This window comes from Ptiloglossa arizonensis, chromosome 2, assembly GCF_051014685.1.
Source record: "Ptiloglossa arizonensis isolate GNS036 chromosome 2, iyPtiAriz1_principal, whole genome shotgun sequence".
NCBI lineage: Eukaryota > Metazoa > Arthropoda > Insecta > Hymenoptera > Colletidae > Ptiloglossa > Ptiloglossa arizonensis.
Window position 1 is genome coordinate 12,484,285 of NC_135049.1, and position 12,275 is coordinate 12,496,559.

Sequence of the window (12,275 nt, forward strand, 5' to 3'; positions counted from 1 at the left end):
AAAGTCTTCCTAGGCATCTTCTTCGAAATCAGCCCCAGTTTCGTCCACATTAAAAATAGTTTTATCGCGATAACAGTTTCCTTCGATTGTTCTGGAAGGAACTCGACGGTTCACGATCTGCGCTCGCAGTCTCCCCGATAGATGCATATCTGAGCTAAAAGTTTTAATTGCTATGTTATCTTCAACCGCGTCCATTCATTTATCAAAAATTAATTCAACCTCGTTACATATTGTCTATTGATCAAATTGATACTTTTCGATATCTAATTGGTTACCGCGCTATATTTTCAATAAATACTCCCTGCTAAAATTCGCTCTTTACTTTTAACAATACACAGAGTGTCCCTCGCAACGGAGACAAGTTGTATTTTTGAAACGCTTGTAGATAGAGAGGAATATGTCAGAAAGTAATGTTAAATGGTTCAAAATTGAGCATATTCTGTTATTAATTATGTACACTTTTATGCGTCTAAAAAATTCAAGTACACTTATTTTTTATATCGTACCTCGTGCTTTTAAATGCACTAATTGATGTGTTTGTTTCTTCCCCGCAAGAAAGTATTAAGGACTTTTTCTCGCTTTGTTATTTGTTTTTATTTTGTGCTAAAAATATTGAGAAGAATGGTAACTTCAACTTGCAGTCATTTTATGAATAAATTATAATAGAAATTTATACTTTGACTCTTATTATACTCTATAATTTATACTCTTCTTGTGCATTTTGAACGCAAATGTTGAATTTAGAAAAGATCGATATCTGTAGCTTCGGTACTGTTAAATTATGATTATCTAATATTTAAGTTTCCCTTTGATAATAGTTTTAGATAAATAAGATAGGTCGATGATTGACAGCATGTCTCGTAAACAAATCAATCGTATTCTCATACCGTAGATTGTGCTTTCAATGTTTAATGCAACTTCAAAGAAAAAGTATCACATTTTTATTAAGAAACTGTTCTTTTCCGCATGAAACATAATCGTTTTAATTCAACAAACAAACAAAAATGACCCAATGTTGCCAAAAATATTGTATTTTTAAACGTACAAATTTTGAAGATTTTAGATCATTCGGTTTAGTTCGTCAAGTTGAAACAAGTGCACGCATACTCGATAAATATTCAGAGCTATTTATCTCGAAAATAAAGTCACGTATGAAAAAATTTCATTATATATTTTTGATACAGTTCTTCGTGTAGAATCATCGCCTTACACGAGCCTCTGTATAAGTTCGAAGGGTTCGGACTTATATTCGAGAACACCGAACCGAGAAAATCTGGTCGATGGTACATTCGATGGTATAATAACCGACCGATTCACTGGTAATATTTTCATAAACGTGTAACGAAAAGTGTGAAAATTTTCATTTATTTTAGTGAACGCTTCGTCCCGCTCACGTGCATTATCGCTCTCGATTGCTAGTCACAGGACACAGGATGCAAGTAATCCGAAACTCGTTCGCTGTTGCTCTACTTCGTTTATTCTCGGTGTATCCAGTACACTCTCTTCTTCGAGCGGCATAAGCGAGGCTCGGGCTCCGCCCGAAACAGAGAAGTTAAAATTCATGGAATGAAATCGGTATCTTGCCTCTCTAAATGATCAGGAACGGTCTCCATTCGTGCGAAGTTAACACGCCAGTAATGCACACAGATTTATAGAGTATGTTTGAACGGAACTGACGATATATAAATTAAAAGATTAACGATACTCGTAGCAATCGTTCGCTTCAAAATATATTCTTTCGGTATCGCTACATCGCTGGACAGGGTCAACTAATACCAGAATAAATTTCCGTAGATCCGATATTGAAATCATCTTGAATATCTTTGTCACGATATCATCGTAACGTCTATCCATTCAGCACTTTAACATTTGGTTCGTAGATCATCCGATGACATCATGTTTCATTACCATCTATGATAGAAATAAGAAAATTTTAATTTTTTTGAACTATTTTAACGTGTTTTACGCGAGCTGTACGTTGATTCTCTGTTAACGAATACGGGAGAAATTGAGAAGAGATCTTTTGCTTGTTCACATTACTTCCTAAAATATTATGAAATATAAATTTCGAAACGTTACATTTTTTACCTAGCATACTCACAGTCACATTCGAGTAGACTGCCAATATTTGAAGAGTCTTTTCGACAAGATCTTCCGTTGCGATCGTTTTCAGACGACTCAACGGTTCGTTGTCTTTCGTATTTTCTCTGTCATCTCAAAATCTTGCAAAGCGTTCGAAAAACCCGTGTACAAGATAAACAGTGATTTTTGTAAACATCTTTTAACATTTGATACGTTTACATTGCGATCTTACCAAGTTTAATATAAAATTTGATACAGATTCGCTGTTCCATTATATTTCCGTGACGAGATGCACTAAGATACTATCGCTACGATCGTTATAGCTCGTGCGGTATTATGTTCCCTGCTTATGCAAAATTGGTATGTGCACACGAATACGCAATCTGCAAAATGCTACAAATAATCGACAGATGACGTTTTCAGGGAAATATTTAAAAAATGAATCCCGTTACTTTTCAGGTATACGTATGATTTTTCGATTTTACTGGACACACGACTTCCCACGAACTCCCTGGACGATTTCCGAAATTAGTTGCATAACAAACTCGTTAATTAGATTAGACGATAACCTTTCGCACAATTGAACGACTATCGTTCACTGATCCCTTGGAACGTTGAGATATATTTTTGGTGAAAATTTTCTTCCGACAACGACTACCAAAGGAGGATATTAAAAAATGATCCATTTTGAATGTGAAAAATTCGTACAAAAGTTTGAAGAGTATCTCCCAAGAAACAAAAATGTCCTTACCGTTTTCACGAAAAACGATTGGGAATTTGTTCAAAATGAGTCCAAAATATAAATGTGATCGGATTCCATCTGGCATTAGTTTTCATCGAATCTCCTTTTTCGAATATTGAGCCGTTTTTGAAATAATTGAGGAGAAATTAACTGGGAAATAAATCGAAGGTTGGAATCGAGCAAACTTAAGTACCGTATAATCATCGCTGCATGGGAATAATAACCAACAACGTGTTCACTGCTTTGCAAACTGTCACGAATACGTGTACTCGTTGTATGTTCGATAATTTCATACTATTCTCTTCGAAAATAGTTAAAACGATATAAATATAATACATACATTTGGAATAAAAGTCGAAGAACGCTCGGGTGTCGTTCCCATATAATAATAATTATACGGTACTCCGGGTGTGCTCGATTTCAAGCCTTAATTCATCTGCCCGCTGATTTTCTCATTAATTAAGCGTTGATTCCAGAATGGTTCAATACCAGAAGAAGCAAACGATAAAACGTAAAAAATAGATAAGTTCGATCGTCGTCATATTTACATTTTGAACTCACTCGTAACAACTTTTCCCAGAAACACTGAAAAAATCGTGCACGAATTATTAATTTTCAGACAAACGTTAAAAATGGACAATTTTTAATATTCTCTTTTCTCCACTACTTCCACCACTGGTCTGCTGGTAACGTATACTACGTAGATAGAAATGAAACGACGAAAATGATCGTAACGTATTCGCGCGACTAGGGAACTCAGTAACGAGTACCGAGAACGAGTAGACGCGTGTATATTTCGAGATCAGCTTCGATGATCGTAGTTAATTTCCGTTTCGGTGTTTATCATTAAGGTATACATTACTTCCCGGTATGTGTGTCTGTAATCCAATTACTTCCGTCACTTCGAGAATCTACACCGGTTTCGTTAACGTGTTCGGTATCGCTCGATAAACAATCGTTCGATTGCTCGGGAAATCGTTCGTACGAGCTCGATTGCATAGTTTTGATAATCAAAGATAACCGAACGATACGTTAAAGGGAACATAAAGTAGAGCGGGGTTCTCACGTAACAATAGACCGAATATGGTGTTACTGAGCCCACGGTTAAAAGATATTAATTACACGTGTCGGTAATTAGTAAGGTTCGGTATTGTAAGAGGAAAAGAAGAAGTATTACTCGATATTTAATCGTCCGTGAAAGTCGATACAGTGCATCGGAGAGGTCGTGGGTCATTGGCAATCTTTCCGAGGATCGGCTTATTTGCCAGCCTTAGTATCTTAGTGCTCGGCGGGGGTGCTCGCTCTAGATTCACATTAGATGCAGACGTGTTCCGAGAATATTCCTGTCTTCCGCAAGATATATGTTGCTTCGTATGCAAAAGCGAGATGACCCTGTGATAGATAGGAACGTGGAACGAGATTACCCGGCTCGTTCCGTACGTGCAAAACGGAGAACTTGGAATTATTTTTCCTCTTTGAAAAATACGTATGTTCTCAATTCCTTTCGGGCGTTGACGAACTTTCGAGATCATTTCCACTAGTTAAGGCTGTCTCGTGCTCGAAATCGACCTTTAGATATTGCAATGGTGTCGCGTAATGGGGACGTCGCTGAATCGGAGCAAATCTGATCTAACGAGATCCTATCGCGATTTAAATCCAATTAAATTTGAGTATCGTTTGTGTACCGCCTATTTAACATTCATTTCTAAGAAGCATAATATGGGTAGTTTTACATCTTTATTAAACTTTGCTCCGCATTTTCAAGAAACTGTAATTAAATTCTGTGAAATGTTAGATCTCGTTGCGCGATGTTCCACAGATTTGAAGAATATAAAATCTTTAACGACTCTGTATTCCACTTTTGTTGGATCTCTTTTGGATTATGCATCGGCAATCCGGTCCCTCGAACTGGTAAGGTATAAATATCTCATTGAACAAGTTCAACATAGATTTCGAAGATTCGCATCTTGTAAGCTTGGATCCTATATTAGCATTTTTGTTAACGACCTTTCTCTTCAAGATTAACCTCCATCGAGATATTCGAAAAACTTTTCCATTTTCCTTCCAGATCTGCATACTACTTCTTGACTTGTCACTAATGACAAGCGTCGAAGTCATCCTTCAACAATTACACAAGAAAAGAAATCAAAATAACTAAACAACAGAAAGAACATTTCGATTTTCTTCGTAATATAGCGTCAATTAGCACTCTAAGTACACATTAAGATATTTTGCTTTTTCTTCGTATTAATTGATCTTATCCTAGCTCCTTCCTCCTTTTTCACCTCTTCTTGGCCTTTATCTCCCAAAATTCTCCCGACATTGTTGCCAACTTCCTATTTTCTTTTCGTTTCTTCCACACTCCTCCTAAACGTGTTCTTACGTTTCCTCCATTACAGAGTCTGAATCTCCTTTTCTCTCCACTCGTCCAATATCTCGTTTCCTTTATTTCAAACCCTGGTCTAAATCTGGCCAGCTTGTCGCTCTCTCTTTCTTCCAGTTTTCTTTCAACAGGGCAGATCAGTTCGACAAGTCTAAAAACCACTAATACTTTCGAGGAACGATACGAAAAAATACACATTTGATTGCATACTCTTTTGTGTCTAAATCTGGCCAGCTTGTCACTCTCTCTTTCAGTTTTCTTTCAACAGGGCAGATCAGTTCGACAAGTCTAAAAACCACTAATACTATCGAGGAACGATACGAAAAAATACACATTTGATTGCATACTCTTTTGTGTCTAAATCTGGCCAGCTTGTCACTCTCTCTTCCAGTTTTCTTTCAACGGGGCAGATCAGTTCGACAAGTCTAAAAACCACTAATACTTTCGAGGAACGATACGAAAAAGTACACATTTGATTGCACACTCTTCTGTGGTTTATTTTAACATATTGTAAAGTATAAAAAAGAACATTAAAAAAAAAAAAGCTCTTATTTAACTCTCCGACATCATTTTACTTACTTCCAAAAACAATCTGCTTTTAGGCTGGAACATTTTCCACTTTCGATCAAACTTACGGGACGACCTGATAGTATTTAAGAGAACAACAAAAATTCCATTTCTTTCCAAATTTCAAAGTATCCGACCCGTTAAACCCTTACTCGAAACTGTCGACTCGTTGTCTTTGAAGGATTCTCTTCGATTATGATTTTTAACCGATTTCTCGTCGGTATCGAAGGCATCGTTTCGCCCGATTCGCTGATAAATACACCAGCCTTGTTGCATAGGAGTGCTGAAACGTTAAGGTACCGCTGCTGCGTATAGACGGTGTCATGTTTCCGCGAACGATCTTCTTAAGAGGCTCGCGAAGGTCAAACAACATATCGCATGATCTCCGATGGCCACTTAATTCGGTGTAACTCGAGGTAAGGGGAGTACGAAGTGGCTCCAAAGTACTGCGCACTTATACGTCGTTCGCGCGGGAAAATAAAATATGAAATTGACGGGCAAAAGAGGTAGTGGGGCCGTGGCGTTAGGATCGTTATTACGCGACTACTCTCATTAGGGTTGGCCCTTACGAAAAGTGCCGCCGTGACCCGCTCCGACTCGAGTCACGAATCGTCGTGAATTCGTCGCAGCTTTTGCTGGTAATTTGCGGTAATATTATAATCAGCCCCTTGCTGGGTCCGAAGAGGTGCCGACCCTACGCCCCACGCTGAATTGATGACCCGTGAAATCGTGCGTCTCACCTTACGTACGTTGCTCTTATAATATTTTGGGCTTGGTTCTCTTTGAGGTTATCTTATTCGCCGAACCTTATAAAGTATCTTGAAATGCTAATATCCTCGCGCGCGTTTTCTCAGACATCGATGCTTCGATATACGGAGATTTTCGTTTGAACAAACGCACCACGCTTTCGAAGCCGAATCTTCGTTTTCGCGTCGTGTATAATACAAAGTTGTCTTTAGACGAACATAGGGTATGAAAAGATTGTTCGCGTGTATTTGTAATTACGTAAACACCGTTTACGTTCATACGATCGAACAAAATTAAATGGAAACAATATCTATTTGTGTTTTCGTGAGCATATTCTTTCGAGCAAAGTTACCTACGAAATACGAAATAACGATGGATTGCTTTCTCGGCGGATTCGTAATTCCACTTCGAAACGACGTACTTTAGTTTGAACACTAGCGTTTAAAATAAATAGAGTTTATCGTGTTTTTAATTTCATCTACATTTTATTTGTATTTGCATTAATCGCGTCGTTGATCTTTTCTTCGCTGATTTTTCACGCGTGTTACCTCGTTCTTCGAAAACTTTCGCTTTCACGGATTCGCGGCATTTTGATACGAGAACCTTAAGCGTATTAAATATTATCAATTTTGGGCGTAAGTTAACGACGAAATTATAATAAACTGTACGCATATTTTTAATCGTTCGATGTAATTTAACGTTATTTAATTTTGTCGTAAGTTATTGTCGTTCTTTGTACGCGTTGCCTTTAATCGTTGAACCGTTACTCTTAATTGCCAGAAGTCTGGAACGAATTGCCATTTGAAGAATGTCTTTGTCTTTTGTTTCAGAAGATATTGTGGGTGTTCACTGCACGCATGGTATAAATCGTACCGGATACTTCATTTGTAGGTTAGTATGCTTTACCGATGAATAAAACTTGGCACGATCGAGACACGTTACGAATCGATCGACCATTGAGTAGTACTAATCGTTGCAACGTCGTTACGAAATGAACGTTGTAATAACTTATTTAAAAATATGTACGTATACGCATAATAGTTTGCCTCGAGTACATCGTGTCGAATAATTGTTTCGTATTTAAATTGATCACATTGTATCGATAATTGAATAAATTTTACTATCGCCCGTTTGGTTGCAGATATCTCGTGCAACAGTTAGGTTGGGATCTTGAAGATTGTTTAAAAGGTAGGTGATTGAAAATTCTTATATCGTATAATAGTTGCCAACATCGCGTCGCTTTTCCCTATCGATGGATAGATAAGAATTCCTGGTGTCAATAATTATATTTACAATATGTAAATATATCGTTCTTCGACGATCGGAGGTAATGTCTCGAAGATTCGATTATTCGATCCGAATTGAAATTAGGGTTAGAATGGATTAAATTGGAATTAAATTTATCATCTTTTTTTTCTTTTTTAAAGGCTTTAAGACAAATATTACATTCGAGCGAATTAATTCGGACGTTATCGCAAAGTTCGACTTATTTGAGGTTATTGTAGTTATTTCTTCGATTCACGGTATTGCACGCGTAGATTTGCCGGTAGATTAGCACGTGCGCGTGTTACCTGTACACATACATCGAATTAGTTAAAAAGAAAAAGAATCCAGGCGCCGCATGGTTTCGCGATTCTAAGAATGATTCGATAGGCTATTGAAAATGGGATTTGGTTTCTATACAGGGTGAGTCAACAAGAACTATTATCTAAAACGTTCCGTACGGCTATCAGTTTCGTTAGAAAAGATTTCTCACCGGACAAATGCAATCCGTTATCGTTGTTCTATATCTGTCTTTTAACGAAATATTAATAAGGCGATCTCGAGTTCCTTTCTATCCTTTTTTGCAGATCAACGCTGCTCTTTAAACGTTGCACAATAAGACGACCTTAGATCTTTTTTGAACGATTAAGATTCGCGCGTGGTAAACGGGCTCGAACAAAGCCTCGAACAAACGAAAACCGTAAATGGTAAAACGAAGAAAAAAGAAAAACACCTTCTTATCGACTCGGGTTGTATATCGGTTGATCCGTCACGTCGAGAATGCCGATCGTAACTCGGTACGCGTAAAGATCCATCTCGTCTGGTTTCGTGCTTGTCACCCAAGCCTGGTTTTTGTCCCTGTTTCAGCGTTCACGGAGGCACGCGGTTATCCCATAGAGCGTGAAATGTATTTGAACGCTCTGAAGAAAACGCCACGCGACAAAAAGATCGACACCAGTACGATAAGGCTGGAGTCTTTCCCGGTATCGAGGACCAAAACGTTCAAGAGGGTGAAGAATTCGGTGTTCAAGCGGCCGAGGCACAGACCGGTAAACGATACAATGTTACTGCCGGGTTTCGTGTCGCTGCGACGGGGTTTCGCGAATGACGGCCCGTCATCGCCCCAGCATCACTTCGGTTTCGGGGGTCCCCCGCCAGGTTTCCGTCCAATGCCACCGATTCCACCGCTACCGGTTCCTCCGCCTATGTACCCACCGAGGCCGTTCAGGTACAGGCCACCGTTGCATCCAACGATGCCACCACCTCCACCGAGATCATGGTTTCCCATGCCAGGTTTTCCACCGCCGGGGCCTAATCGAACCTGCGGTGGTACTCGGTTATCACCCGGTCCACCGTCCCGACTACCGCCAACGATGCCACCACCGCCACCCGCGCCGGCACGACCCGTTTCCTTGAAACAGAAGACCATTAGGAATCCTCTCGGTAACCTCAGACGAGGTAACAACCAGATGACCAGGGTATTATCGAAATTATTCAAGGAGCAGGACTTCACGGTGGACACCTTCGAGGAGAATTTACTCGCGGTCTCGAGCCAACCGCACAGACGGCTAACGAAAGGGAGATACAATCAGAGCAAGTGACGACGTGCCACTTAGGAGGCGTAATATTACTTAAATGTACAATATTTTGTGTAAATCGCCATCGCCGATTATTCGCAGCGGGGAGCAATTTTTGCGAGAATGGACAACGACGATTAACGACTGGTGCGATTATGGAAATATTTCTGAACCGAAACGGAGGGGTGGGAACCGTGGCGCTGATCCATCGGGCGCAACGCGAGGGAAACGTGATACTTGGAGCTTGTTACGGGACGATGGTGATAAGGCATCGGTGTCGCGCATCCTTGGTTCCCGGTTTCTTTCTCGCTACGCGTTACGTATTATGCGTTCGCCGTTACACGGTTAGGCATTCAATGCGCGCAGATCGTTATTCGGTAGTTCGCTGGTGAACGGGAGGGGAGGATCGTAACCGCAGAATCGATACTTTCGAGCTTCTTCTTCGCACTGGCTGTGCCGATCGTTATCATCGCAAAGACCATCGCAACTGGATTTTGTACTCTCGGATCGGTGGAGATTCGACAAATTTGAACAATTACGCGCAAAATTACCCGTGACCGATTCCTTCGAGGTTAACGCTCCTTTCCACTCGAGAGGGCGATTCTCGATCGCCAACTTAATTCGGTGTACTTTCTCCAATTTGGAAAACCATCGCGGTTCGGAATTGAAATTAAAATTCAATTACTCGTTTCTTGTAAGATGTAAACGTACGTATACGAAACGTCGAAACGAAAACGTTCCGTTTTGAATTAATTGCACGATTCGAAGGATTTCATCGAGGCGATGAAGCTTCGGGTGCAAATGGTTAAATTTTCGTATCGTTGCATCGTAATCGACTTATCGAGAGAACCAAGCGTCTAGCGGGGGTCGAGAATGAGCCGCTCTCTCGAAAACTTATGTTACATTTTCGACAAAGTTTGTACATTGTCCTGTACGTGGCACGGGTTTAAAAATGATCGAAAGTGTAACATCGTTTTCCGGGAAAGTGGGTCGTTTCTGACCCCACGAGACCCTTCATTCTCTCGAATGAAGATTATCGCGATGCAACGATACAAAAGTTTCATCTCGAGATGATCAGTCAGGGAGAATTTCCCGCGTTATTTTTCAAACGTATCTTCACCGATCCAGCTGCGATAGTTTTCACGTATCATTTTCATATACCTTGTACAGTTGGAACGAAAGCGCCGTGTACGGACCTTTGCGCTTGGACGCGGTATATCGTGTACAAAGTTGCGCGGGGAGGATCGTCAAATACTAGTTAACGATTGTGAAAATAGTTTTTCGCACCGCCACGGATGCAACGAAAAGCCAATGGACGCGTTTCGATTTTCGCGGTTAATAGAACGAAGTCGAGAGACGACCGATATTTTTCGTTGCATTCGTGTCTCTCGTATTTCTTTCATCGGGAGAAATTCACGTCGGGTCGTTCTCGGGAAAAAGTCGCGCAAAAGGAATTTAACGGTCGATATTCGCTCGCAGAGATATTTTTGGTAACAACGAAAGGATAGTCGCGCTTCGCTACCTTTTCTCGAGGCTACTTTCTTCGTCGAGAAGGGACTCGTGCGATCACTTTTCGAATACATCGATGCAAACGTATTTAACGACGAACGCAAACATCGTGCCGCGCAAAGCTACCCGACACACGCGCGTTTCTTTATTTTTCTTCGCGATTTCGGACTGAGAAAAGGTACCTCGAAATTGACGATCCTGTAGCTGCGATATCTCCTTTTAAATCATTCCGTGTTGCTTCGACTTCTTGAAATTTCTCATCGATTGTACCATATTTAACGATACACGGCAACGGAACAGCGTTGCGAAAACATTACGAAGAAGAGAGAATTTCTTTTTCGCTTACCCATTGACGATGGGGATCGAATCGATGTAACCGCTCGTGGATTAAGCTACGATTGAAAAATTGTTTCATTTGAAAATTTATGTAACGCTAAGAATACTACGATTATTGATACTGTGCGAGAATCGAAGCAATCGATCGCTGCATAATAAAAAGGTTTATTTAAAAGAGCCGACTGCTCGGAGAGAAGAAGCGCGAAAACAGGTCGTGACCTTTTCGTGGGAGTCGAAACGACAATGTGTGTACGATTAAAAATAACAAATACACACCGTTGACAGAAAAATAGTTGTTGGTCAATCTGCTTTTTCATATATTCCTAATCGATCCACAAGTAAACGATGAACGACCACGGTACTAGTTTTCGCCTTGAGGGGACAATTCAACGCGAATAACGTTAGTAGCGTGCATTTTTCAGCGAAAACGCGATATAGTGTCGAGCACTATATAGTGTTCGAATCTTTTTTCGATATCAATACCGCGTAAAAAAAGTAAACGTAACATTGTAAAAATATTTCAATTCCACCGGTTCTTGTACCTATTACATTGCAGCTTTTTTTTTTGTTTCTACCTGGTTTCTTCTCGAAAGCGCGTACGCGTGTGTGTATATCGCGTATATCGTGACGACCTAATCAAAGACAGTGGATAATTGCGGTAAATTTCGGAAATATCCACCTTCCTCTCTAACTGTCGCTGAAAGTTAGAGAAGCACCACTGTACGCGACAATTAGAGAAAAAGGTGGATGTTTCAGGAATTTATCGCTATTATCTATCATCTTTGATTCAATGAGAACGAATGCGATATAGTTTCCACGGTTGCGAGAACTTTGCAACATTTAGGGAGGAAAAAACCGCAACAATTTCAGAGGGGTCACCGCGAACCCTTTTGATTATTTTAACCGTTTAAACCAAACACGATTCGTTTGATTTAACGATTTACTGCAACTTTAAATTTAAACGCTATCTAAAATATTCTACAAAGATATCGTCAGTCATATAATAATTACTTAAACGATTCACATCGCACGCAAGAACGTTTATCGATGATAATTGATAATTATTTAA

General features: G+C 39.9%; 1 protein-coding gene across 1 annotated transcript in view; it reads left to right on the plus strand.

The window, feature by feature from the left end:
* The window catches only part of LOC143143250 (uncharacterized), a 95,158-nt gene extending 83,641 nt beyond the window's left edge, over nucleotides 1-11,517 (plus strand). The window contains exons 7-9 of the mRNA XM_076304304.1: nucleotides 7,352-7,412; nucleotides 7,663-7,709; nucleotides 8,652-11,517. Of these exons, the coding sequence (XP_076160419.1) occupies nucleotides 7,352-7,412; nucleotides 7,663-7,709; nucleotides 8,652-9,385 (842 nt within the window). The 3' untranslated portion in view covers nucleotides 9,386-11,517. The remainder of the gene's footprint in view (nucleotides 1-7,351; nucleotides 7,413-7,662; nucleotides 7,710-8,651) is intronic.
* Nucleotides 11,518-12,275: the final 758 nt, after the last annotated feature.